At 37.6% G+C, this 27,757-nt stretch overlaps 4 protein-coding genes and 1 pseudogene across 8 annotated transcripts in view; 3 read left to right on the forward strand and 2 right to left on the reverse strand.

The window, feature by feature from the left end:
- The window catches only part of LOC148740617 (uncharacterized), a 1,045,961-nt pseudogene that overhangs the window by 842,082 nt on the left and 176,122 nt on the right, over positions 1–27,757 (forward strand).
- LOC111327806 (growth hormone-inducible transmembrane protein) lies at positions 36–5,310 on the forward strand. The gene is made up of 6 exons (XM_022932087.2): positions 36–300; positions 751–1,004; positions 1,543–1,642; positions 3,091–3,288; positions 4,168–4,339; positions 4,644–5,310. The coding sequence occupies exons 1-6, from the start codon at positions 114–116 to the stop codon at positions 4,726–4,728; spliced, it is 996 nt and encodes a 331-aa protein (XP_022787822.1). The 5' UTR covers positions 36–113; the 3' UTR covers positions 4,729–5,310.
- On the reverse strand, positions 4,407–18,733 carry LOC111327804 (glutamate receptor 4). 2 transcript variants are annotated; one of them, XM_088748877.1, is made up of 16 exons: positions 18,178–18,733; positions 15,532–15,642; positions 14,637–14,789; positions 13,992–14,240; positions 13,607–13,815; positions 13,139–13,198; positions 12,932–13,054; positions 12,587–12,733; positions 12,397–12,501; positions 12,186–12,311; positions 11,819–12,001; positions 11,107–11,470; positions 10,327–10,689; positions 8,130–8,303; positions 6,346–6,511; positions 4,407–5,606 (listed from the first exon to the last, which is right to left on the reverse strand). In XM_088748877.1, exons 2-16 carry the CDS (start codon positions 15,629–15,631, stop codon positions 5,507–5,509), a joined length of 2,622 nt encoding a protein of 873 aa, XP_088605003.1. In that variant the 5' UTR covers positions 15,632–15,642; positions 18,178–18,733; the 3' UTR covers positions 4,407–5,506. The 2 variants fall into 2 exon arrangements, with proteins under 2 accessions (XP_088605003.1, XP_022787818.1); XM_022932083.2 differs by lacking the exon at positions 18,178–18,733 and having other exon boundaries at positions 10,327–10,436; positions 10,590–10,689; positions 15,532–17,553.
- On the reverse strand, positions 19,645–27,053 carry LOC111327805 (uncharacterized). Of its 4 annotated transcripts, none has more exons than XM_088748881.1 (16): positions 26,334–27,047; positions 26,087–26,151; positions 25,038–25,094; positions 24,323–24,489; positions 24,111–24,198; positions 23,724–23,790; positions 23,379–23,451; positions 23,186–23,269; positions 22,936–23,038; positions 22,498–22,542; positions 21,628–21,709; positions 21,244–21,416; positions 21,122–21,168; positions 20,744–20,823; positions 20,253–20,297; positions 19,645–20,041 (listed from the first exon to the last, which is right to left on the reverse strand). In XM_088748881.1, exons 1-16 carry the CDS (start codon positions 26,823–26,825, stop codon positions 19,928–19,930), a joined length of 1,782 nt encoding a protein of 593 aa, XP_088605007.1. In that variant the 5' UTR covers positions 26,826–27,047; the 3' UTR covers positions 19,645–19,927. The 4 variants fall into 4 exon arrangements, with proteins under 4 accessions (XP_088605007.1, XP_088605006.1, XP_022787820.2 ...); XM_088748880.1 differs by having other exon boundaries at positions 22,936–23,059; positions 26,334–26,981; XM_022932085.2 differs by having other exon boundaries at positions 19,645–20,005; positions 22,936–23,059; positions 26,334–26,870.
- LOC148740651 (uncharacterized) overlaps positions 27,388–27,757 on the forward strand; it is a 1,295-nt gene continuing 925 nt past the window's right edge. Inside the window, exon 1 of the mRNA XM_088748886.1 lies at positions 27,388–27,757. This exon is cut by the window's right edge and continues 435 nt beyond it. Within this exon, the coding sequence (XP_088605012.1) occupies positions 27,525–27,757 (233 nt within the window). The 5' untranslated portion in view covers positions 27,388–27,524.

Raw genomic sequence — 27,757 nt, forward strand, 5'->3', positions numbered from 1 at the left:
TGTATTGTGACGTTGCTGTCAGCGGAATTCTTTGAAATTTACACTCAGTTCAGTTGACGCAAGTTGAAGGAGAAATTGCAATCTCTAGCAGAGGCCTTAGGAATAAATATAAGATGTTTACAGCGAGGTTAGCAGGTCGATGCTCTTCAGCTTATTACCGCAGCTTATCGACCTTTTCTCTCCAGCAATCGTCGAAAAGCGTAAGTCGATTTCCAGGCAAGAGATGCAACAGATATTTTCAAAACGAAACTAAGGCCTGGAGATCGTGGGAAGGAACAACTAAGGCACCTGGTGTAACTGGTAAGTTTCAGCGATGTTTTATTGCATTTTTGCCCACACACGGTACTTGTATGAGTGGATAAGGGAGGACAAGTACAAAACCAGCCATTTACACTTACATTTGCGCTTTTTTTATATAATGAATAAGCTTACTTACGTTCACTCCATTTTGCATTTGACCTCATGCTATTACGTAGTCAAAGTGGGCCCTTTGTAGACTTTTCAATTTCCTATAATGTGGCCACTTACATTGGGACTCCATGTGATTACTTGACCAGCTGTACGAAGGATACATCAATCTGTGATTTGAGAACAATCACTGCATGTTAAAGGATCATTAATGATATTTGTTCCAAGAGCCTTACACCTCAGGATAATTAGTATGTAAGATGGTTCAGAGATCTTAGGATGGGGGTCACTTTGCTCAAAGAGGCCAGCTATCCTTTATTGAGAAATATTTCTTCCTTGCAGCTGAAACAACTGGCCGTGCAGTTGTTGGTGGGTTTGCCCTGTTTGGTGTGGGAGCCCTGTGTTATTATGGCTTGGGATTGTCCAATGAGATGGGTGCAATTGATCGTGCTATGGTATGGCCACAGGTGGTACGTGATCGTGTGAGGTCAACTTACTCTTATTTTGCTGGTAGTCTGGCTGTGACAGCAGTGTCAGCATACGCTATAAGTCAAAGCAGAGCTGTATTCACCTTGATGAGGGCAAGTCCATGGCTGGTAAGTAATGAAGCATGTTAACTTATGCCCCAATCAGCCTTTTATAATTTATAATTTAATTTATAATTAATTTCATTTATTAACTTTGCCAACAGGCAGGGACACCGTGACAGCTTGCGCCAATTACTGCGGGCCCAGTAAACCCACCCATCCCACCCCAGGGGAGTACATCCACCACACAGTAACCTCTTGCGTGCGAAATTAATGTTTCCTACCCCTAACCCTGCAGGAGACAGGGCCTACGGTTTATTCTTCCTTGTCCAAGAAGACTAGAATATCTATCCATTTCTTGATATTATAGAAAGGTAGTATTGGTCCGGCCGGGGCTCGAACCCTTGACCTTCCGCACAACATAATCCGGCGCTCTAACCAATTGAGCTAACCGGGAGGCGGTTATCTTTCTTTGTTTACAAAATTGGGGTTTTGGTGAATGACAAGTCAGCAAGCTCTCACGTGCAGCTCATGATTTTCCTTAACGTTACAGAAGTATTGTTTAATTGTTTTGTGGAGTAAAAACCATGTTATTGATAATTAACAGGTTGTGGGTGGAGGAATGATTGCTACAATAGGAAGTTCTATCTTGTGTATGAGTTTGCCATATGAAGCACGGCTGAATGCAAAGCACATTGCCTGGGTTGGTAAGTGAAAAAATGTCCTGATCTGATCACCTGCAAAATTTGGTCTCAATATACGCAGTTTAGGGACAAACAATATTAACTACTGGTACATGTACTTATTGACTGAGAGTTGACGCCTTACTGTATTGACAAAATGATGGCACTATCAATGTATCTATGCCTAAGTGTTGGATTTTCAATAACGAGAAATGATAATTCGTCCATCATTTTTCATATTAAGAAACAAACCAAAATGGATGCAAGCAGAAGCTAACACTTAATATCCCTTTGAATGTGTTTATCTTTTCGTTTGTTTTTTTCTGGGTAAAAGTCAGGTACACCAGGTTATCTCTTTTGAAAAAAAAAGGTACTTGTACTTTTGCAAAAATTGATTACAGTTGTACATTGAAAATCAAACATTACCTATGAGGTTGTTATGCAATTTGGCTAGAGAAATTTTTGAACATTTTTGACTGTCAACAACAAATGGACTCTACATATTAGAGGTAAATTAATGCATCAGGATGCCCTGTCCAAAAACCATTGTGCCATTCTAAATTACCTCAAAAGTTTTTCAATATAATGACTTGTATGTTGCAGTTCCTTAACAGAAAGGATTTAAAGTACATTTAATACAGATTTGATACAGATCTGTCAGTTGTATTACTTATTATCATATCTCGTATTAGGAAATTTCTATCTCTGGAGACTACTAAGTTACTCATCCATACTTTTGTGTCATCTAAACTCAATCACTGTAACTCTCTTCTGTATAATGTCCCTAAGTATGCTGTGAAAAAACTACAGTACGTACAGAAGGCTGCTGCTCGTCTAATTCCACGCTCTTCCAATTTCAATCACATAACTCCCATCTTGTTTGAACTACACTGGCTACCAATTGCAGAGTGCATAAAATTCAAGATTTTGCTTCTCACTTTCAAGGCTATACACAAATAGTCCCCCATGTACATTCAAGATCTGATAACCCACTACTTTCTGTCACGAAATCTACGATCATCCACTTCAATGTGTCTAAACGTTGTCAACCAGACCTTAAAGTCCTATAGCTCTGGAGCCTTTGCAGTTTCTGCACCTCAACTGTGGAACAATTTGCCTACCCATATATGTTTTTGTGATAATTTGAATCCTTTTAAATCTAAACTTAAACCGTATTTACTCAAGGAAGCCTTTAATTCCAAGGACTGTAATTATTTTTAATTACTGCTATTGATTCATACATGTGTATATATATGTAGGTATATTTGTGTATGCATTTTACCTATACGTTTTGTATAATTATTGTGAAGCACCTAGAGCATGACTGGATAGGTGCTATATAAATGCTGTTTATTATTATTATTATTATTATTATTATTATTATTATTATTGATTATCACTTTTGTATCAGAGATGTTAGTGAAATGTTTTTGCATTGGTTCATTACAAAGTTGATGTTTGATTGTGTCCAGGTCACAGTGCACTTATTGGGACCCTTATTGCTCCTCTCATGTTACTTGGAGGTCCATTAGTGCTAAGGGCTGCTGCTGTGACAGGTGGTGTAGTTGGGGCCTTGTCTCTGACAGCTGCCTGTGCTCCTGATGGGAAATTTCTGTCATGGGGTGGACCTTTGGCCATTGGCCTTGGTGGTGTGTGTATGGCGTGCCTTGGTGAGTGTCATTTGTTTCTTATTAAAACATGCACTGTTGGTACCATGTGAACTTTATGTGGGAGTGGCATTAACTAATTTACCAAATGTTTACTGTGGAAAATGAATTTTCATGAAGTTTGAAGATCTGGAACCCGTTTATGCAATTAATTTTTATGTTTCCACATTTTCATTATTGATATCAAGAAACTTGACCCACCCTCAGTGACATGTTTTACATCATCTACCTGTATGTATAAATAAGTGACGTATTTTACATCATCTACATGTATGTATAAATAAATATTCCTTTCACCTTTCTATAAATTGCTCTGTTGGGAAAGGTTCCATCCTTTAATACAAAATATTTGATCTGTGAATAGTTACTGAACAGATGTAATTATAATTAACACTTTTTTGGTAGTTTCAAGATTCTGGATGATAGCAATTATTATTATTATCATCTTCTAACAATTTTTAACCTCTAACAGTTTCTGTTATACCACCGTAAAGTGAATAGCTTATCTTTAATTTGTGTTACTCTGTAAAGCTTGAGAAACAGACTTTATTACATGACTCGGGCAGTCAGAGGGCCAATAACTAAAATCAACCAATCAAAATGCTCTATTGCCACTCAATATTCTCTCAGTATTGGACCGGGCACTGTCCCGAATGGTCCCGAATGATACCGCACTTGTGTCCCTTGAACTTCAGTCGTATAATAAATCTCTTATTAGCCAAGCTTACTCGGGACCGTACTGGAAGAATATTGGCCCTCGGTCTTTTTTGTATGGACCTCGCTGCGCTCGGTCCGTACTGTCAAGAGCTCGGGCCGATATTCTCCCAGTATGGCCCTTGCGCTTTGTTAATAAGATATATGTATAATTTTACATACTTTCAGGTACATTGTTCCTCCCAGCCAGCTCTGTGGTTGCCGCTGGTCTTCAGTCTGTAGTTACCTATGGTGGGCTTGTCATCTTTGGAGGGTTCATGTTGTATGACACTCAGAAGATCATCAGAAATGCAGAGACATATCCCTTGCATGCTGCCATACCATATGACCCCATCAATGCGTAAGTGTGGTCATGTACAGTATTTATATCTACCCTGGAAAATAATCAGTTGAAACGCACACACAAATATATATAAATTTTTTATTCTACCCAAGCTTGGAACCATGTTGCCAGAGCTAGCCATCCTTTGGGCTTGGTTTAACAATACTAAATAGAACCTATCTCTATTTGACTCAGACAGCAATAACAGGACTTGTTTTTATTTAATTAATTTTGCTCCTATTTTTCTTTTCATATTATGTTCTTTTGAATTACATAAACATAGTACAGAAGAGACTATTAATAATCTTTTTCCTCTGGCCAGGTCTATTGGGATATACATGGACACCATCAACATTTTTATTAGAATTTTGACCATAATGGCTTCCTCAAACTCACGCCGAAAGTGAGTTAGACTGTAGGTGTACCAGGAGCACCAAAAGAAGTGTTCAGTACCAGCTATGGGACAATATTAACCTCAAGATGGCATTCCATAATTTTTAAGGAATGTTGCCACTCATTGTTTTTGCATTGAATTCACTGAATTCTGTTTTCTGAAGCAACATGTTTGTTGGAAGTGCAACAGTATTTACAATAGATGCTTTATTATGTCAGAGTTAAACTGAGTAACACCATGTAACCAACACAAACACCTAAGAGAAGTGGAGTGTTGTTTTTGGTATCACCAAATTTCCTAGAGAGGCTACTGCTTTTGTTCATTTTATCACTGCATTCACCTTTTGAAGCAAATGTCAGTTGAAAGTGTATGCTATTGTTATAGTTAAGAAAAGTTACATTTGATGTCTCCCAAGGTATAAACAATTTATTGTTAAGGAAAGACACTGGGGTCAAATCATGCTTCAGGCTTTTGCCGTGCTTACCTTTTTTGGCTGAAATACATTTTCCTTTTTAAAATTGTGTATTTAATGCTACTGGATTACACTCTGATGTTTACTTATTAGATTTCCATGTAAATAAAGAATTAAAATAAATTTTAGTTTGCTCTTCTCTTTTTCAGGAGTAAACTTAATATAAGGAAACAAAACATTTACAACCCTGAGTCTACAATGGAAAATCTGTGTGTGTTTTATTTTGTGACAAATGTGTTTCATCACCATTTTGTGTTTTATATATTATCTCTACATATAAATCTTTATTTTAATAAGTTTTCCTTCTTTGGTTGCCCCTCTAGCAAGGTGTTCCTTCACTGTTATTTAGTTTGGCCCTTTCATTGCTCTTTGCTACGGCTGCTGAGGGCCGAACGCTGATTTCTGTGGGGCTCTTTTCTCTGAAAAAGCAGAAATAGTATTTTTTTTAACTTGTTGCTCAACACTTCAGTAGCTCAGTAGTGTATATCACATATGGAGTATTAACTATCTATCACATCACAGCAAAACTCATATGCCAGACCCACTGTTAATTGAAAAGTATGGTAATCACAAGCTGGTACACAACCTTGACTTACTTGTACCCAGTCATCCTCACAGTGCAGCAGCCACTGTGGGGAACTAAGAGCCCGAAATATTATGGAAAAAAAGGAAAAGCCCCCTTATTCTGCTTTTGTGTCACAGGAGTTACAAGGACTGGAAACAAGTTGGGTAGAGAGAGGCAAATCAAGTCGGTTGCCTTTTCATTTTTTATTTAAACTGACTTATACAGAACTAAAATCTTACAGCGAGAAACTGTCTAAAATGTTTGTATTATGTCACGTATCAGCAACTGATGCATAACTATTTATCTTAAGCTCAGTTCATAGCGGGGCTCCCACGCGCGCGCATCGCACGCGTGGGGCAGCGCCCCATACCCATGGAATATGGTCAACCTCTTTTCGTTTGGTTGTCACGTGACTGACTGAGCGTACGTACGTACTTACTTGCCTTCAGATGCACGGGTAGGGTAGGGGTGACTATCAAAACGAAGGGAGGGGTGTCGCAGGCAAGTCTTGGCAAATGCACATCTTTTATGTTACCATTAATATTACGAACTTGAGAGCTCTGCTCTTAGGCTTGGCTAAATCTATATATTACCTCACAAAGGAGTACTTTGATTTTAACATGGCCATGAAGTTAGAACCATGTTTCCTCCACCACAATTCGGCAAGTACAAGAAGCACAGAAAGACAGCCTCCTGCAGCAAGCACTAAGTACACACCCAACATGTTCTCCAACTGAATTCTTTTGCCAACACCCACAGCTATGAAGATTAACACATTTTGATTACAGTTACAAAGTACTTGGGATCTAAAAATAAATTGCACTAGGGGCTTTCTGCAAACCAAGGAACAAAAGAGTGGGTGTGGACAAAACGTGGTGTAGGCCACGGTGTAGGCCATGGCCTGCCGTGTGGCCTACCCTATGGCCTACCGGTGGTCAGATTTTTAAAAGCATAAAAATAAAACCAGTAAGAGTCGAATGAGTACGCTGGTGTACAATTCTATGCCTCCGAAATGGTATACTAAAAATTCACTAACACTATTTTCAACGTCCGAGGGAACGAAACAATGCAAATATTACATGTTAAGGGGGAGAGGAGGGGCCAATACTGCGTGGTCGCTGAGGATATCCAAAATGGCGGCTTCACGATCCATACGGGCTGCCAGCAGGTAACAAAATAGCGGAGTGCTAGTGCAAAAATGTAATGAGCGGCGTTATATCGGACAACATATCCAGGTAGGAAAACGCAAACAGTACGTGCCAGGCCAATTTTTTAAGTGCCTCTTTAGTGCTGTGGTATTGAATTTGCAACAAGCACCCCGGCACACGCAGGCATCGCCGTCATAAACATTTGACAAACTTTACTTGCTTTTCCTAAGAGAGTGCCAGTATTGCGCTAGTTTGAAAGGAGAGCTGATATGATGTTTGCCCAAAAGTTGCGTTTAACCGGCTTCTGTTCCTCGATTCCTTGTTCTATCAGAAGGTTAAGAAATTTTGATCGGAAAGTGGCTGCCAAAACAGCAGAAGAAAGTCATTGGTAAGACAGTCTCCAGGAAAAAGTTGAAAGGTTTGCAGCAATGCTATGCTTTTCAAAGTCTGACCACCAGTAGGTCATAGGGTAGGCCACAGGGTAGGCCACAGGGTAGGCCATGGACTACGCCATGGCCTACCCCACGTTTTGTCCACACCCCAAAAAAAGTGCACTGTCTGCTATTTAATCTAAACTGACAAACTCGTACAAACTTTTATTATCCAACTACACTTCGTGGAGTACAAATAACGCCATAGACAAGTACAAATATCACGCGGTATTTGTATTCTAGAGTACTGGTTAAACAGGTTTTCTTGCATCGCGCAAGCGAATTGGATTGTAGTTCCAAAATAAATGGCGGACAATTTGAATCATATTTCCGACGACGAAGAGTCTGAGTGGCTGGCAAATATAGATCCAAGTTTATTAGATGAATCGAACGAAGAAAGACAGCTAGACGACCAGGAAATTTCTTCATTTATTGAAGAAAATAGAAACAGCAACACGACAACGCGCCAATTCAGTTTGGCTTCGCAAACTTCTGTCACGCACTCCCTGTAAACAACTATCCGCGAAATTCGCCCCCCATTGAAATAACAATTTGGCGTGTTGGATATTAAATAACTTATTAGACGTTTTGGTGTGTCGTTTCGCTGAGTATTTTGACTCGTTATTTTTATTTTGACTCGCCCTAACGGCTCGTCAAAAATACGGCACAACTCGTAAAAATAATCAGCGATACTACACAACAAAACGTCTAATTAGATCTATTTATTCTCATCATTTTATTTATTTATCTATTTATTTTTATTTATTGACTTATTTATCTGTACTTTTGGACGCAAACCTGCTCCAGTTGTTTCCTTGGGACACTGACTCTTATATTCCCACCATTTTCTCCGCAAACTGTCCAATACACTGGTCTCCTGTAGCCTTAATATGGCCATAGATATGTTTCTGATATATGGCGAATGTTTAGGCAAAGCAATACCATAGCTACCAGCACTGACAAGTCCATTCACTGGAGAGAAATTAACAGACTCTTTCATAATTGAGGGGTTAATTCTATAGTAATTAGTGTTTTTAATGAAATTAAAAGCATGCAATGGGCGCTGAAATAAATAACTGAGACCTCAGCTCCCCCATCGCCCTTCACCATATAAAAAAAAAAAATAGGCATGCTACGCATGCAAGAGTTTTTTTTTTTTTTTTTTTTTTTCTGACGGGCGGGTTGGATGGGACACTTTGAGTACTTGATTTTGTCAGTTTTGCGAAAGAAAAAGAGCATTAACTTTCGAAGCTTTCAACAAACATACCGTTCTATGCAGAGCAAAAAATGCCCTTCCAATCTATATGAAATAAAATAAAAAACTGGGGGGCCTGTTGCCTGTCTGGACTTTGTTCCCTACGTGTGGAATACGTGATACAGAGCAGGTTGTTTACAAGGAAATGTCACATGATACGGTGAAGTCCAAATTAGGGCGAATTTCATTTATTTGGTAGAAAGCGTCAAAGCACGTGAGAGTTGCGTTACTAACAATAACATTTAGTTTCATGTGAAATTGTTTAGGTAAGGAAGGATTATGTCTTAAATTAAAATTTAGGCTATTTCCTGGAAAATGTCACTTCATCGGGGAAAACCTACTCAATAGTGACAAGTTAACACGTAATTGTTCCAGGAAAGTACCGTTTAAACAGAAAATGTAATTCATAGCGAATTTCCAAGAGCAAAGAAACGGATACTAACATGGTACAAAAACATGCTTTAACATCTATATGGTAGAAAAATTCCCAGCTGACTTTTTGTAACCCTGGCAGATCGTAGCGACGAGGTCCACACAAAGGAAACGAATTTTGATGTCGTTCTTATTAAGCGTCAATGTTGGGTTGATTTCATTGCAACACTTTGCGACACCCTAATTCTATGACATAAGGGACAATATCCTGACTTTCAGAATGGCGCAAACTGATGCCATAAATGCTGCGTTTGATTGGTGCGAGATACATAGACTAATGCAGCGATCTGATTTGTGCGAGAAACATACCACTCGATACGCTAACATGGTTATTCTTTTCCCAAAGGAAAAAAAGAACTCAAAAGATCCTAGCTGCGCCTAAACTATGATTGTGGCAGATCCTACAGCAGAAAAATCTTAATTATGAACACAACAGAACAACCACTGGTTTGTGAAAAAAAAAAAAAGAAAGAAAAAAAGAAAAGAAAAAAGAAAAACAATAAAGACACATTCCAGAAACTAAAGAAAATAGACTTGCTAGCCGCTTGAACACGATGTCACTATTGCACCACGGGGTAAAAAGCAGTAAATGATATTACGAACTTCATTCAACTAATGTCCCTCTTTATGGTAAAAATTCTATGGCTTATAGAAACCCTGTATTATGGAATATTTTAATTTCTAAGGATAAAACTATTACTAATGCAAGTTATCAAAACCTAAAAAAGAAAACCCGTTCAATGGATATTTTAAAGAGTTGACATTCAAAGAGACCTCTACAACAACCACAAATTTTAGACATAAAGATTTCCATTATATTTAGGTTACGTCAGAGCTTTTAACAATTTAATTGTTAGATAAAGGCTGATAGTTTCGAAAGAAACTGTTTGGGGCTGCGTCGGTGGGAGTAACGAAATAATTTGGATATATCAACAAAGTTGAAATGGTAAATTGGCCACCGTAATGATTACAAAAGTTGATGTTTCGAGCGTTAGCCCTTCGTCGGAGCGAAAGGGCTGACGAGCGTTAGCCCTTCGCTCCGACGAAGGGCTAACGCTCGAACGTCAGCTTTTGTAATCATTACGGTGGCCAATTTACCATTTCAACTTTGTTGATATATCCAAACTAATTGTTAGATAGTTTGATATTGTTATTTATTATGTATATATTTTGTTCTTAGGTTTAGTATTTATGCACGACCCCATAAGCTGCATAGCTTTTATTACTATCGTGCTAAAATAACGGTTGTCTGTCTATTGGTATCAAAATTTCCGTGAGTTTAAGTATGGAAGAGACCAATTTTCTTACCTGTTCTTAAATCACACGGTTTTTGCATGATTACGTATTCTGTTGATGGTTTTTCTGCCATGAAAACGGCATTACGAACATATCTTGCCGTGTCATATCCCTCTGCCGTACTGTTAACGAAAGAGTTGGTTGCTTTCATTCGTTCCCAGAGTTTTCTATATGTGTGATACTCAGCAACACGAAAGAACTGGTAAAGAGCACTATCACGCATGACATAGAATGGATAATCTCCTTCTACAACGTCCTCCAGAGAATTTACTTGCCTCTCACTGTTGCGCGCTGTAAAGAAGGCAGCTAAGTTTGCTGTGTAGGTAGAGATCCAGATAAGAATGCAAAACCAAAAACACCCGGCCAAGACACGACCTTTGAAGAAAATGAATAGGAGTTTTTTACCCTAACAAAAACAAGACAAAACCCCTGCCCCTTTTTTGTAGTCTTGAACTGGTTTACTTGAGACTTGAATCAACTTTTACGAAATTACAAAACTAACTGTTTTAACTGCATTCATCAAAAACCAGAGATTTAAAGACATTTCAGGCGAAATGATATCAAGATTTTCACGTGAAACCGATTTACTGGACACACCATGAATGCCTATTCATTCACACGAAACGATCAAAACACGAAGAGATAGATCACTTGTCTCGATGAATCAAGCATCCCATTCTTCGTTCTCATTGCCCACATTTCCGAACTTTGCCTATCTTGTTATTGTTTCAACTGTATTTTGGTTTTTGTTTTTTTAGCCTCCTCTCCAACAATTAACCAGCTTCAACTGACCTGATAAAGATTTAGGCGTGTGATCTGCACCCTGCTGTAACATTGAGGCAAGGCAAAACCACAAACTGTTGAAGAAATCAAACTCTTCCCCAGTCTCCCCGTTTCGTATATGCCGTGATCGGTGTCCATAGGGACTGAAGAAATTGACCAGGTACATAAGGAGAGTGACGAAAAGAAGACAGGCGAGTGTAACAAGCCAAACAGTGGTGGAGTAAGGAAGCATAAATGTTGTGAGATCTTGATAATTAGTGTCTCCTTTTTTGGTAATTAAACTCATCGTAAACTGCATGAATGGTTTGCTGAACTCTAGCACCTCCAGTCTCTCAGAGTTGATGGTCAGCGGAGAAGTTGAAAGATCTGCGCGCTGCACGATAACAAGAAAAACATTCGGTTAAATACGGTAAGCTTAAAATATCCTTTTGAGATAAAACTAGTCAAACTTCTTATGAACCGAACTTTGCATTGCATCTTGATCCCTTTCGACTCTGAAAGGTCTGATGGTCACGTACAGATCAAACTTCATGTGGGAAACAACTCGAAAATTTGCCTATTATCATAAAATAAAACATGTTCATGTTAGTTCTTCCACTGGCGTTGAGTGTTCTTGAGAAACATGAGTCACGAAAAACAATTGTATCAATACATGACTTTTTTCAGACTTGGACTGGATTATATGAAAAGTTTCTTGGCACTGAGATAGTTTGCCTCTCACATTTTTAGTGATCTCCCCAACTATTCCTGTGTAACCTGTCCTCTCATTCCAGCCTCCATACAAACCATCAGGACTTTGGTAAATTTCGTATCTGAAGGAAAGCATCTCAGCTATTTTGTCAATGAGGTCAATACTCAACCCTTCTAATCCTCCATCCTTTTTCACCATCACGAATGGAGCATCCTATTAAAAAGTTACATCAGAAAGAATATAATATAATTTGCAATAAATACCTCATCAAATAGCTTGAAAGGACGTCAAACAACGTCCCTTTAGGATATTGATTGGCGAGGTTACCAAATATCAAGTACTGGTAAATATTACATTTGCATAAGCCATAAATTTACTGCGGGATGACATTTCTTACCTCTACTACGACTACTTTGAGCCGCCTGTTGAGTTTGTCCAGTGGTATTATCCCAGAAATCTTTTTGTTTTGCTGCGGCATGTTGGCGAGAAGGAGGCTGTTCTGTAAAGAACTCCATTGTCCGATCTGATAGTTTATATAAAAACGATTTATTAGTTAAACGACAGATGTATGCCGAAAAACAGGGTGGTTTCCCATGTATAGCACTTACCGTCACAAACTTGTTATCTTGGAGGTTTTTGATGTCAAGGCGGCTGTTTATTCTGCACTCTGAGCCATTAAACTGGATAAGATCTGTTGTTCCCGCTAGTTTTACCTAAAATTATATGAAGTTACGCGTTGATAAGTCAGAGTAACAATCACTCCAAGCCGTCCTAAATAATAATTGCGATTGACTTTACCTTTCTTAGTTGTTCCAAAACAATATCTCCGTTTTGTGAGATGTGTAATGTGTCAGACGAACTCTTCCTCCATCCATCAGAAGAGATCACTGCTTGTAGCGCATGCGCCACAGTCCAAACAGCGTCATACATGAGACGTGAGGAATCCTTTGTAACAAAATAGAAAATAACAATGTGACGTCATATGTAGCGGCTGATTTCGCTAGTGCGCCCATCTGCAAGAGTAAACGGGAACAAAAGAGGGAGGAGGGTGATGGATGTAGTCGGAAGCTTATTTATTTTAACTTTCCGACTACAAAAGATGTTATTTTATACAGGATACCTACTCCAGCTTTGATTTCTTACCTTAATGTGCTGTGATGGTGGCATTTCTGACACTAAGCGCTCTGTCATGTAATTGTTTGATTTGTGTGGTTGAAATCCCAGTACCACTTGCGATGATTGAACCACCATGGTGGAAGTTGTAACCTGAGTCAAATTGAAGAATTGAGTGGAATGAGCAACAAGCAATTTTATCAACCACTTGTTGTTATTGAGCGATGTGTCACTCACCGTATCAGCCAGTAGCCATGTGTGAGGCTTTTCTATCTTCATAGAACAAGAACAGTGCACCTGGGTTAATGAACAAATTATCACGATTGTTTGAAAAATGTTTTGACTCAAATCTAGAACGGGACCCACGGTGGGTAAATGTATGGTGCCCGCTATTTAAACTCGAATTTCCCGAAGTACCTCATGTCATACAATGTAAAATGTAACTACTTTGAGCCTTACGTAATGCCGTCACTACTGACAAACACATTTTCTCAGTAAGATAGGTTGCCATGTTCTCATAACTATTGCGCTTCGCCAGAGAGATTTGTCCGCAGAGACTCTTTTAATAGCGCGTGTAGGAGTAAGAACTATTTAAGGAAAATCCAAACGTTTGAACGTTGTAAAAATTATAGGCCTAGGTAGATAACTTTCAGTCTTTTATTTATCGGGGAAAATTTTTCCCAAAGACGAATATTTCTCTCATACTTGGTTTATAATAGTCTCTGCCCAACGATAATCAAGAAGGAGAATGATTGCTTCTGTTGGCGAATCGTTGAATCTGGTCAGTTTTCTTTTAGTTTCTTCACGCAGTTGCTCAGAGTTGCCATGGTGATCCAGCTCGAGAGAAAGTTTGGACACTCTTAACTTTGGTGGTAGCTGCGACAGATAATCATGAGCTAAATGTCGCCATCTTACTGAAATAACAATGCAAGGTGAACTTTGGTATAACTTTCCATCAGGAAAATCATCTATAAAACTAATTCTATATGGAGGAAATATTGAATAAAACTGACATTGAAAACAGTCTATAACTTTTATTGCTGGTGTTGGTATAGCAATGAGAAGTCATTCGACCTCTTGTTTCACTCACCATCATACAAAAGAAGAAGACCCATCCATTTATAATGAACAACAATCGATATTATTGCCTGCGTTATGTCACGTGAACTCGGCGCCATGCTAACAAGGTAATTGGACAGTTTTGCTCTATCAGGTGCACTGTTTCCAATGTGTGTGGTTACTAAGGGAATTCTCAGTACCGAACTTACAGTTTCATGTGTGAACATTGTTTGAGAGTCTGCAATTATTACGGCAGTGTTAGCTTTGGAGATATTCGATGCTGTGAAGAATGAAAAGTCAACAATGAATACTAATTATTAATGTTAGTGTAATAAACCACTTTGAATAGTTTCATTAAGACTCCAGTAATCTATTTACACTCTCTACCTTCATGAGGAGTGCCCGTTATAAACAAACAAACAAACAAATAAACAAACAAAAGCAAAAGCAGAGACGTAAGGCAGCAGAGCGCCGGGTAAGGATCTAATTGTGCCAACAGCTGTTGAAAAATCAACCAATCACGGCGGAGGATTGCGCCACATAACGTAATACAACTCTCATCGCTTGAGGAAGGCTACGAGTGTGACACAGAGGAAAAGGCAAAAACCACATCGAGAGTTACTGCATTGTTATACAAAATAATGAAGCATCATAATCAACTGCAAATAGTACTTGCCACTTTCGTACAGGTTGTCTTGATTTATAAAAAGCTGATCCTCAAAAGACTTCAATGATGTGTTAGGAAGCAGACTTGAGTTTGCGTTCACGTGTTTAAGGGCAAGTTGAAATGCAGTCCATGCTTGACTGTTCGAGTCATTTGAGGACATCCCTATGATAAAACAAACCGCAAAGTACTGGTAATGAAAATAAATGAACAGACAAAATGTTACAGAAGTAAAAAAACTTATTTATTCTCATTTTCCTTTCATTGTAAATAGTTGTCAGAAAAATTACAGAGAAATTATGGGTATACCACAGCTTAAAATAAAGGATTCAAATACTTGTGTGTGTCTCGTTTACGTTTCTTTAAACATGCATGTCACATGAGCAGCTTTCAGTTACCATGACATTTCTTTGAAGAGATAACCTTTTGTAAGTTAGAACCACTTTCTAATTTGAAAATAAATACTTTGTCTGTTTCATACATTGCAACATTTATATCAAATAAAGTTAAATGATAACAAATAAAAAAAAAGAGGGAATTTCCCAGAAAGTGGAACTGTCGCCGTGCATCCAGGTGAAACTTGGGGTCTAAAAGACGTCATTGAAGATTTCTTCATAAAATTGTTCGCAAATATCTACAGAGGTGAGAAGGAAAAAAACATACCATACATGGAATATCAAACAACCGTATGAAACCAACTGAAATTGAAGACAGAATCCCGTTTTGCAGCTTAATTACCGTGTGAATGATATAAAAAAAAGACTAAGGAAGGAATCGTTTACCTTGTCTAACATTTTAATTTATCCTTCCACGTGTCATGTTTTTCAAAATAATTCAGTGAACTTAAATGTTAGTGAATTGACTGAGATGAAATGTGTGATTGACAAAAATGAAAAAAACTGCTTACCAATGTAAATTGTTGAAGGTGAAGTTATAGTTGTACTTCCATAAACACATGATATGATAATCACCAAAACCAGCCATTGTTTGGCTGGAGTAGCCGCCATTGGTCAGGTTCCTGTACAACAGTGTTACCCAAAAACTTTACCAACAGTCGATATTTATACAGGATTAATAACTCGCCTTAACCTACGCACGTTGGAAGAAAGTAACAAATTTTGCCTAAAAGGGCAACTAAAAAGTCCAGCCAGTAAGAGGTTCAAGTGGTTTGGTTTTCCTACTGCTTCAAGTGGAGAGAATCAGAACAATATAACAAAATAAACAGCTATCATTGGTAGTTTTAGAGAAAAGAAAAAAAAAACAATCACACTAATTGAAACTTTTAGAGCGTGGGAAGAAATACTTATGCATGCTTTTAAATCTTTTAAACACGTAGGGGACCTGTTGGGAACATTTACTACTTTAAAAAGCTGAATTCAGAATTTACACCGGATTAAAATGACTGTAGATTGTTGAGGAATTTCAAGACAAATTTAACACAGATTAATATCTGGCCCACATTATATTTACTATTGAAATGTGGTCAACCAATTACAGTACACTTCAGGCTTGGTTTGGGGTTGATGTGTTATTCAAATAGTAAGGATAATAAAAGGGCACCACAGGATTTTTAAGCTGTTTTTAAACAAGACACAATACACTCACCCATCCCACCCCCTGTTTTATCCAAAGCTCTATCAAAAAAAGCCACCACCGAGACATAATCGATATGTAGCATAGGGTTATAACAGCTTTCTAAACTCGTTAACGTCCTGAAGTAACTGTTTCGTTACTCGGAACTGGTTAGCTCAGATGATTACCATAAACCCATAATATCAAGCCAAGCTTTAATAATTATTATACCTAAAAGGAAAACAATTAAAATTCGTAATCAGAACAAACTCAAACCAAGTCTTTCTCTCGTAGCTAAGTTCACGAAACTTCAATGCAAGCTTAGTTCTGCGGCGGGTCGTTGCAAAGAGGTAACGCCTAATTTATGATAAAAGAAACAGTAACCTATCTTTTTCTCCTTCACGTACTTATTTCATTCAACTTCATTTAATAAGAGGAATTATATTTCTGACCCTGGATGATACTGGAAAGTTGTCGTTTTGCAACCTTAATATAAGTCGAGCATGAAAACAGAACAGAGATCAATTCAGCTGCTTTGGCGATATCCCTTCCCTACATAAAGAGAGAGATCAGTAGCTATAAGTCCCTATAAACAATTTTGTATTAATATCCTTATCATATGCCAGGCAGACTATTTTCTAAAACAATATCAGTTAAATGATCGCCTTTAGTTTGAAAGAAACTGACGTTTTGCTTAAGGAAGACAAGCACAGACTTGGATCATCGGTTTAACGTTGGTAAAAGTAAACAGAGATACCTAGAAATAGAACGATGCCATGAAAGTTCATTTGATATTATGGATAACGAAGTTCTTTAAAAGTTTTTGGGTAAATCAGCAACTTCTTAACTTAAGAACTGAGTTCGCCTTCAGACAAATTCCACGTTTGGCGTAGTCAGTATAAACTGTCAATTCTCTCAGAGTTGATTAAAAATGTGTTTTAACTTGTTATAAAGTTTGACTGTATTTCAATTAAGCTCTTTCTTGTAGAAAAATCTAAGATAAAAAATGAGAGATTGCCAAGAAATTTTTGCACAAAGTCATCTCCATAGAGTCGTTTGCATTACGTTTTGTTCAATGATGTTATGTACGTACGTCTGAATTGTGTCATTGTAGAAAGCAACACTATCTAAAAACTTTTCATCTTTCTTCTTCTATTTACAAAACATTTTTAACGTCTCACAAGCTAATGAATGGTAACAAATGGAGCTTAATGGTAATTTATAATTTTCTTATGAATAAAGGCTGATAGTTTCTAAAGAAACTGTTTGGGGCTGCGTCGGTGGGGGTAACGAAATTATTTCAATATATCAACAAAGTTGAAATGGTAAAGTGGCCACCGTTACGATTATAAAAGCTGACTTTCCGAGCGTTAGCCCTTCGTCGGAGCGAATCTATTCGAATCTATTCGCTCCGACGAAGGGCTAACGCTCGAAACGTCAGCTTTTATAATCGTAACGGTGGCCAATTTACCATTTCAACTTTTTTGATATATTGAAATTATATATAATTTTCTTAGCTCGTCATAATTGAACTAGTTCCCTTTCAGGTGATGAGTTCTATTTGTATTTTATAATTTTCTCTGGTAGAAAAGTATAAAATAAAACATTGCAATCAACGGAGTTGCTCTCAGTTTAGGTACGAAAACAGATTTCCCCCACACTTTTACAATATCTAACTTCGACAAAAGTAATTTTTCAATAACTTTCAGGTAAACTAACCGCAAAATATTTTCACACGCGATTTCTTTTACTTCTCTAATACATCAACATCGCCTATATTTTTCATCTGTATATAAAAAGCTCTAAAGAAGTCATGGAACCCATACAGGATTTCGTCGTCAAAAACAAAGTAAAGGAGATATCCGACTTCAGTCATTAATAACAGTATTAGAGAGCAAATTTTGCATAACTTAGCTTATAAGTTATAATGAAATACACAAACACACTAATTTCAACAGTCAAAATATGTGTAAGTACTTACATTTAAACAACTGATTCATCAACTGAATCTTTGTGATTTTCGCTGAAAATAATCCTTGCTGTCAAATGATTAACTTCGCTGCATAGCCTCTGGTTTCTACAAAACTCACTGAAATAACCGAATATTGTGGTAGAAAAAGGGAACCCGCTGAGGAAGTTTCATTGACGTTTGGAAACCACAATTGAACAACACTGCCAGTGACATATTGATTTAACAATTTCAAATTGTGACTTGAATACAAAGTATTTGTTGCATTGATTCAACTGAGATCTAATTAATGTCAAAACTCAAGTTGATATATTAAATACTCCGCAACGTAAAATTAATCTTCTTCTTAGAGATCAAAAGAAAAAGTCTCGAAATAAAACCGAGAGTTATTTTAATTAAAGTACCAGAAGAAATATATCTCCCACAAAATTAGACTGGATGGAAGATTCAAATTTCTTTGAACACCAGGTGACTACTGTGAACTTTCCCACCTATGCTCACATATCAAAAATATTTTTTTGTGCCCTAACAGGCTAACTGCAACCTTTGTTCGGAAGTCTACTCCTGGTATTTGCGTTATAAAGATCTCAAATGTCACCCAAAATATTCATATATCGCGCTTAGGCTGAAAAAACTAAGCAATAACCCTGAGATACTAAGCAATGAAGACCGCTAACTTTCCAAAATACACCACAGTTTTGTTTAAAAAATTGTCCACGATAAATTATTAAAAGTGATTTAAATTGTGGGCTCAGGTCTCCTGTAACGTACGCACCGGTAACATTACTTAATGGTCACCCGAACCGTACATGTATATTTATTTCTTGACCAGTGGTTTCTATAACAAAATTAAATTACAAAAATTCTAACTACCGAAAATAAATGACCTAAACGAAATAATAAACTAAATAAACTCGGGGAAATGAAAACTTAAAACATACCTGACGGTTTGGATCTTGAAAGAACGCGAGACGTAGCTTAAACACATACAACTCCAAACTGCGTAACATAACGAAACTTTTCGCGCGAACACTGAAATATTTATGTTGACGCGAGGGGACTGAATCCCACCACGTGAACGGACCGCTCGTTCCCAAAATTTGTTGTAGCATCTCCTCTAAAAACACACTTGCGTCATCTTATTATACTTATGGCTCTGAAATCATCTTCATGACTTGGTTTGACGTTAAGAAAAGTCCGAGGCACTAGATGACGATGGCAATCAGCTGTACGATTGATTGGTCAAACGTAACGTGTTGAAAAAGATTAAGGTTATTTGTTTTAGTTTCGTTTCCCAGCTTCCGCGAATTTTATTTATACTTCCATGGCTAAAAGAGGGGGGAAGCGTTTGGGCGGGGGTGGCAAGGGCGAGAAAACACAGTTATTCTCTAATATGTCGGGGTGAGTTAGATCAGAGGAAAAACTATCAGGCCAAACGGCCGGCATAACGTAAACTAGCTTGTTATTGCAATGGCTCCCTTTCACCTTTATTCTTTCACCTTTATTCCTTTTTCATGTGCATCAGTTATGTTAAGTTGTTGCGCACTATGGAATTATGTCTCAATCCACAAAGATGCTATGAGAGTGGTGTATTTTAAAATATATTTAAAAATAGAGTCACTTTGTTTCTGTTTTTCACCGAAAGTCGTATTTTGAGCTCCTCCCTCAGGTGTCATTCCCCGCCCAGCAGACAGTTAGCACTTCAAGCACCTCTCAACGCTTCAAGATTCTTAAGAAAGCATTCAGTCTTGTAAAATATGTTTTATGAAGAACAGCTTACGCGAAGATGAGAGGCCCATCCTGGAGGCTGGGACGAGTATCCAAGATTCTCAGCAACCTCCTGTAAATTGTTATAACAGTTCCCTGTTGTCTTGCGCTTAGATAAGGGAACAATACTGATACTTAATTTGGGGAAAAGCAAGATAATCATGCGGGGTTGCTTTTGGACTAGAAGTCGAGATAAATTCATCCTGGCAGAGGATTTCGGGTCATGAATCTCATGTAGAGAGGTATGGAACCTGCTGCGCAAAATATTGGAAGGAAATTTGCTGTGGTAAAGTATCATTTGATTTCAGTACAACAATTACCTGTTTTGTAAAAGGTGACTTGAGTACTTCAAGCAACTGACGAACCTAGAAGGACGATAAAGGGGAAAATTTTCCTATTAGGTATATAGAATAAGACAGATGGTAAGTTTTTAAGATCGGTAAAGAAATAAAGAAAGCTGTTTTTCGTTTTGTGGCGAGCGTAGACAAAAAAAAAATTCTGAGTCCACATGAGGAATCGAACCGCAGACCTTCGGATTCAGCGCTCTGAGTCTCTGTGGCTCAATGGTAGAGCATCGGAGCACGGAATCACAAGGTCTGTAGTTCGATTTCTTAGGGAGACTCAAAATTCTTTCTTTGTCCCATGTTCTCACGAAAGAACGAAAAAAAAAACTTTCTTTATTTTCACATGTTGTTGGAGACAAAGTCTTGGATAGACATAAAATTGGATACTGATACCAGGCATTCAACAACAAAATAATTTAATTAAAGTCCCTGCACAGAGGAACACAAAAAAATAAGGAATATCCCACCTCTGAAAAATCGTTCCTTTCCGCTGTTTGTATCGCTGATTCTGCCATCCAGTTACGTAAAACATAGCGAGGATTTACTTCTAAAAGAAGGACACGGACATCAACGGATAAAAAGTAAGTCACTCAGTATGTGCAGAGGATTAAAATATCTGAAGTTAAACGACTAATCTGAGAAAATCTCCAGCAGCGATCGACAAAGCTTATGTAATTCTTACACTGCTGTAGACATTTTGCAAACATAACGCTTTCATTTTTCCCCTGCTTGAGCTGCAACTTTGGAGAAGCACGAACTTTATCAATGTTGCCTAAAAAGAAATGGCTTATGGTAATTTCTTCTCCGGCGTAAAACCAAACGGGTTCAGTAATCACATTATTCACCTTGCATTAGTTTTCTTCTGCCCTTGTCAACATCAGTGTCACTATACCTAGGAAAACAAAATCCTGTATGGAGTAAATGTCAGTTTTATATCCAAGCATTAGACACTACGGACAATACTTACAACCGAGCCCTGTCAGCATAGCGTGCTAACCAGTCTCTCCAGTTCTTGTGTGTTTGTAGTTGCTTGAGTGCCCAAGATTCTCTCGGCAAGCGGTTTGACTGAACATCATACAAAGATACTTCACTTAACTCTCGGAAGGTCATAGTAAAGTCTGCATGAGTAGCAGACATTATCTGAAGAGAAACAACAGACAACATGAATACAAGTTGATATGAAAAGATAAAATGCAGTGACTTCTCAAGGCAAAAATTCACCTCCTTCTCAAAGCCCCTTAGACGAAAAACGTCCTCAAGCTAACATAGATCCTACAGAGATTGACCCCCATGTTCTCTTTTTTCTCACAAAAATTGCGGTTACGACATGACTTAAAAAAATTCAACTTACCCAAAGTAAAGAGCGAATAAGCATTTCGTCATTTTCATCTTCATTAAGTAAACCAAGCTTGCGACGAAATACATCCAGAAACCTAAAATCACAAAATTGTGCATCTCAAAACTGCCACAACACCTTTTCTACATCTTAAGCTGCCATTAATTTTTGACCCCGGAACCATTCTTTTGTTTGTCGTAAAAAAAAATTCGGATTCCGTCATGTTCTTGATTTCTATTCGCTCAAAGATACCAGCTGCCAGGAAAGCGCAAATTCGTTGTGGTTCTATTGAACGCTTACACAGGATTTGAGGATCTCTTGTTTCTAGTAATTTCTTTTCCTTTCTAAGCAAATGTGCGATGTTGACTGAAAAATTGGCCTTACAGATTTAAAAATCCTGTCTTTTACCTAACCACTGTTCAAGTTGGCTGGAGGAAGTTTTTATCGATACAGTATTAGCGTACTCGTAGAAGTTTTCAATAAGGTATCGCAAAACAATTTCAGGGCTTTTAGCTTAGCGCCTTTCAGAGTCGACATTTGGCGTCCCAGAGTTTTGAAAATGTTGAAATAGTCGCCTGAAATAAAGTTTAATTCGCCGGAGAGAATATTGCCAGTCACACTGCTTGTCTTTGAAATAAAGAAGCTGAATGCGACATCTCGCTCAACCGAAGAGAAAGAAGCTTTCCTTGTTTTACAAAAAAATTGTAAAAATGTTCGCCTCACTTTAAGTTTTGACCACATATAATTGAAGTAGTCAAATTGGTGACTTTTACGTTAAATTAACCAGCTGAAAGGTTTTTTTTTCTAATTATCAATGCGATAAAAAAAGGAAGAAAAAGGGTTGTAGCTTGGAATTCTGACAATGATCAGGCACTTGCACATCACCTCTGGTTAAATATATCCGTATAATTCCAAAGAACTTTCTCTCCTCTGCAATGAAAAAGCGAATGATATTGCAACAAAACAAGTAAGAATCAATGGGAATTACGAGACTTGTGAATTTCAAACTGAACAAGTACTGATACAATGAATATATGAAGTTCATATATTTTAAACTGCGGTATTAGATACGTATGATGCACGATCCTCGCAGTAGATAGCGCTATTTATGCAATAGCGAAAATCAGACCTGAAAAAAAAAATCAGGCCTGTACGGAATTCGAACCGCTGACCTCTGCGATACTAGTGCACTCTATGATACTAGTGAACAAGTACTTGTGGACATACAACTGACACATTCAACAAAAACCTTAAATGTTCAACAATGACCATTAAAGGTTAAAAATAAGCGTGATAGCGTTAAACAATTTTATTTAGACTTACTCATTGTAGTCTTCAAGTATTGGTTTTAGTGCTTGGAGCAATTTTTCTAAGTTAAAAAATCCAACATTTGGCTGATTCTTGTAACTATATCTTCCTTCATCATCTGATGTGTTAGGAACAAAGTCTGCAGTCAGAGATCATCAAACTGTCAGACAAATTATGACACAAAATAGTTCTAGTTGACTTGAACAAAATTAATTTGGAATCAAATCCCAGATATGTCAAATTTCATGAAAGTTCTTCTCTTTACCTGGGTTGAAGTCATCCATAAATCCAAAAGGACCATAGTCTATGGTAACTGACAACAAACTAAAATTGTCTGTATTACAGACACCTCCAAAAAAGAAAAAAGTTCATAATTAAAGTTGTGTTTAAAAAAAAATCTTTATGGAAACACCTTGAATGACAGAATGTTTAATTTGTTCTTCAACTTCATATTTTACCGTGAGCAAAGCCAACAGATTGCCATTTAGAAATCAGGTCTGCTGTCATGGAAACTACTCTTGAAAAGAAAGCCTGAGATCAAAATGAAGTTTGATGACCTTGTATTAGTATTATGGGGTAAGGCTATGGTACAATGTCACACAAAAATAAGCAGTTGATTTATTTGCATTGTACAAGCCATGAAGAAAATACCTGCTGTGAAGAAATCATGCAAGTTCTAATTGCATCAAAAGTTTACAAAATCTAATACTCTCTGATCAAATTGTACTGTTATTTAAAGAGAAAATTAATTTTTAAGGCCTTCTAGTTGCTGCTTCAGTTTAGAAAAAAGCAAAATATCTTACCAAGTACTTCCTGGTCTTGTTGACTAAATCCTTGAAATAATGCTCAATGACAAAATCCACAACTTTTCTGTAAAACAAATAAATTGGCCGCTCCAAGTTTATTCAATAAAATTCAAATTGATACAATGCATGTGGACACAAATGGGCAGCGAGCCTAGAGGTAGGAGTTAACATGAATGTAAATGGCACAGTCCCCAAGCAATCAGTATTACAGGTAATTGTCTGTTTCAAAATAATATATACATTATCAGAGGTGCCAGAGCCACAAAAAGATATACAAACCATGGCATCATTTTGAACTTCTCCAGAAAACTATTACAAACTTAAAACATATATTAGTGAGATATGCTTTATTCATGTACAAAATGAACAAAATTTCCCTCACACCTAAGAAGAGCTTCTTCACTGTTGTGCTCCAAAATTTCAAGAGAGCCAATTCTGAACCAAGATTTTGCTAAGCGTAAAACAATCGCAACTGAAATAAAGGAACATTTAATTTAGTATGTTAGATATAACAGAACTGGAAAGAAAGTTTTGTTTCACATTAGTGTTGTTACATTTTAAGCAATCCTAAATTCACTATCCACACAAATGTGCACCTTTTTCTTGCTTGGGATGTCCATCATAGAACTGATCCCTCCAAACAAGGTCATCACTCACAACAACACTGGCTGCTCTACTTGTTGGTACACCCAAATGAAACATGGCTTCACTGGCCAGAAACTCACGCACAGATGACCTCAGCACTGCACGTCCATCACCATGTCTGACCAATACAATTTATTTAGGAAAAGAATTCCACTTTAAAAAGCATCTTCAACATATATTATCAAAGCAAACGGCTGACAGAAAGAAAGAGGTTTCACCTATATACTCAGAGTTCCAAATGTTACCTATTCTTTATAATGCAACAATTAACAATTATTCCACGAGCGCGCGTTGGATATGAGATGATAGATAGCCAACGAGGCGCTATGCGCCGAGTTGGCTATAATCCTCTCCTATCCAACAAGCGCGAGTGGAATAATTGTTTTATTAAAAACATTAAATTCAATATTAAATTTTACTAAATTTTTTTAGCTCCCTTTTAAGTTAAGCTGATGCATATGCTTACCATATTTGTAGATTATGGTATATTGGCTCATATACCATAACGGCTAAGCCAATAAAAAGTCTTGAATTGCATTATCCAATGATCCAGTTTTTAATAAAGGATAATAGATGATGGTAAGTGATTTACATGGTAAAATCATTTAGTTTCAAATCAACACTAAACCTTAAGGATGTGGAGAATATGAAGTATGAGGTACCTACCTTGAATAAGGAGTTCTCCCTGAGCCTTTCAACTGAAGTTCCCACCTCTCTCCCATCCTTTTAAATATTTAAAAAAAAATATATATATATATATGTTACTTGGAGTTTTGTGCTTACACACTCATCTGTCTGATGAGTGAGTAAGCACGAAACTCCGAGTAACAGAAACCATGTGTCGTCTTGTTTGATCACTACCTACTGTATATGTATGTATGTATCTAATTATAACAAACTGCGTATGATGCACGATCCTCGCAGTAGATAGCGCTATTTAAGCAATAGCAAAAATCAGACCTGAAAAAAATCAGGCCTGTACAGGACTCGAACCACTGACCTCTCAAAATATATGATTTTCATATATTTATTCTATCTCATATAACAAACTGGTTCAAGACTTCAGAGGTAGTTCATTGTTTTATTATGACAGCTCTGTTTCGTATGGTCAAAAATATTTTTGACCATATAGTTATATATATATATATAATTATATAACTGCAGACAGTACCGGCCGTTTCGGCCTTCTGGGCCTCATCAGTGCAGTGCTGATGAGGGTGGGGGTGAACCGATATGGTTACCCCGAACGATCCCACATTTGTGGTATCGTCTAAGCCATGCCAGAGTGCTCAAACTACAAAAGCCTAGTGAGCTATGTGCAATGCTAGTGGAAATGACCCATATATATTCTCCCTGAGCCTTTCAACTGAAGTTCCCACCTCTCTCCCATCCTTTTAAATATTTAAAAAAATATATATATATATGTTACTTGGAGTTTTGTGCTTACACACTCATCTGTCTGATGAGTGAGTAAGCACGAAACTCCGAGTAACTTGTTTCATTTGAATGAAAGCTTCATTAAATTTATGACTTAAACTCTTGGATTATCGGTACCAATGTTATTACTGTTTTAGAAACACTAAAAGAAGTTTCCTTCACAGCTGTGCTTTGGTATCTCGTGGAGGGTTGCATCACATCCAAAAGAATTGTATAAAACACACGCAACAAGTACGTACCATAGAATAGCGTTTAGAATACCTGTAGATATACATTACCTATTAGTGTATTCCCCCAAAATCACAGCACGTCCATCTCCTAGTTGACCTGCCCAATCGCCAAACTACGCAAAGAAAAATAAGTCAATCCAGCCGACAAAAGTACAGGAAAATAATAAATTTCAAGCTTATTGGACTGCGTCTGAGTCCTAGCTCTTATTTATTAGCTTTTTGTTTGAGTAATTCACAAGAATAAGATTCCACATAAAGGCAGTCAGAACGAACCAGTAGAATGACGAAATCTTACCTGATGTCCGCCGTATCTATGTGATAGCACAATAGAGTTTGGTATTATTTTAATTCCCGCTGCAAAGTCTATGAATACTTGAGATTCTGAGACAGCGTCACTCAAATCAAGAATTTCGGTCACCACTCCTCGAGAAATCGCCACCAAATAAGGTTTATATTTGAGAGGAACTGGATGAACTTTTGAAAAAACTACTCCATGTACTTGTCTTACATAATTTCTCGTTTCTTTGTCCACATCAAATTCTTGCAATAGAATACTCCTTTCCATAAAACTCCAGTTTTCAAATTCTGTTAGTTCTGTCTTTCGACAAACAGCGACGTTTTGTACCAACTGTAAAAACGTTTTTGTCTCACAAACGGAGTGATCCTGCAGGGAGATGCTGTAAATTTTCCAAAGATCCTCATCCACTACGCTAAAAACCGGGCCGTGAAATAAAAACCAAATGAAAATTGCAAGAGGACAATGACGGAGACACAAATCATCCGCCATATTAGATGCCCTAGTGTCCAGGCCTTGTCATTTCATGCGAAGATACCACAGAGACAGGGCTGAATAACGTCTGCGCATGTGCGAGATGTCATTACAACAAGATCAAAATTTCGGCGCGAACGTGATGCATGGTGCTTTCCTGTTCAGTTGAATAACGACAAGAAAAGAACAGAAAATCTTCCATTATTTTTGCACTTAAACACAAACATCTCCTTTTCAAGCTTTGGAAAATGAAAATTTGAACAATCCGAAGTTTTTCCCTGAAGAAATACGAGAAAACTTGACGTTAACGCGGTAAATATTCTGAGCTTTGGAGACGCCTTTGGATTCAACCACTACGACGCGTTCTTCGTTTCGATTTACACTCGTCTGCTTCGTTTGAGAAAGAAATGATGTTTGGGAGACATTGTTGGCAACACGAGAGTTTGGAAAAGTGTCGCCAGAGGTGAGTATTACGATCTTAGTTTGTTTTGTAATCAAAACGGCACCTTTCTTGCGCTAGTCGCAAGTTAATAGGGACTTTAAGATCCGAGACGCGACAGTTTCTAGAACGCGGTGGCTGAGAAAGGACTAGGACTAGAACACCGTCGTTTGCGCGGGAAAAGTAGAGTTAAGATCCCCGTCGCTATGGAAGACGACGCGGCTGCGAATTGCTCTTTAACAATGTGATTCTTCGGCAATTCTTTCGCAGAAATAGCCATGGGATCATTTAAGAGAGTTCAAGAAGTGCTTTGTTTGTGTCTAATGGAAGAGATCATAGACGAAGAAGAGTTTGCTCTGCTTTACGAAGCATACAAGCCGAGTAACCTTCCTTTTTATCACTCGGCGTATGAAAAGTTTTCCCTCGCGAATAAAGACCCAGCCGAATGTAAAGCTGATTTCCGAGTGGAAAAGAGAGATATTCCTTTGCTTCTTGACGCACTAAGAGTACC

Source organism: Stylophora pistillata, chromosome 2, assembly GCF_964205215.1.
Source record: "Stylophora pistillata chromosome 2, jaStyPist1.2, whole genome shotgun sequence".
Lineage (NCBI taxonomy): Eukaryota > Metazoa > Cnidaria > Anthozoa > Scleractinia > Pocilloporidae > Stylophora > Stylophora pistillata.

Bases quoted from the DNA above. Each gene is read 5' to 3' on its own strand.
- LOC111327806 (XM_022932087.2), top strand. From the start codon at position 114: ATGTTTACAGCGAGGTTAGCAGGTCGATGCTCTTCAGCTTATTACCGC. The intron at 1,005-1,542 runs GTAAGTAATGAA...GATAATTAACAG, and splicing joins TGAGGGCAAGTCCATGGCTG to GTTGTGGGTGGAGGAATGAT. The intron at 4,340-4,643 runs GTAAGTGTGGTC...TCCTCTGGCCAG, and splicing joins CCATATGACCCCATCAATGC to GTCTATTGGGATATACATGG.
- LOC111327804 (XM_088748877.1), bottom strand. From the start codon at position 15,631: ATGGCGGCTACTCCAGCCAAACAATGGCTGGTTTTGGTGATTATCATA. The intron at 14,790-15,531 runs GTAAGCAGTTTT...GTTTTATCATAG, and splicing joins ACCTTCAACAATTTACATTG to GGATGTCCTCAAATGACTCG. The intron at 13,816-13,991 runs GTGAGTGAAACA...TTGTTATTTCAG, and splicing joins TCTTCTTCTTTTGTATGATG to TAAGATGGCGACATTTAGCT.
- LOC111327805 (XM_088748880.1), bottom strand. From the start codon at position 26,825: ATGGCGGATGATTTGTGTCTCCGTCATTGTCCTCTTGCAATTTTCATT. The intron at 25,095-26,086 runs GTAATGTATATC...AATATTTAAAAG, and splicing joins TTGGGGGAATACACTAATAG to GATGGGAGAGAGGTGGGAAC. The intron at 22,543-22,935 runs GTAAGTCTAAAT...TTTTCATTGCAG, and splicing joins ATACTTGAAGACTACAATGA to AGGAGAGAAAGTTCTTTGGA.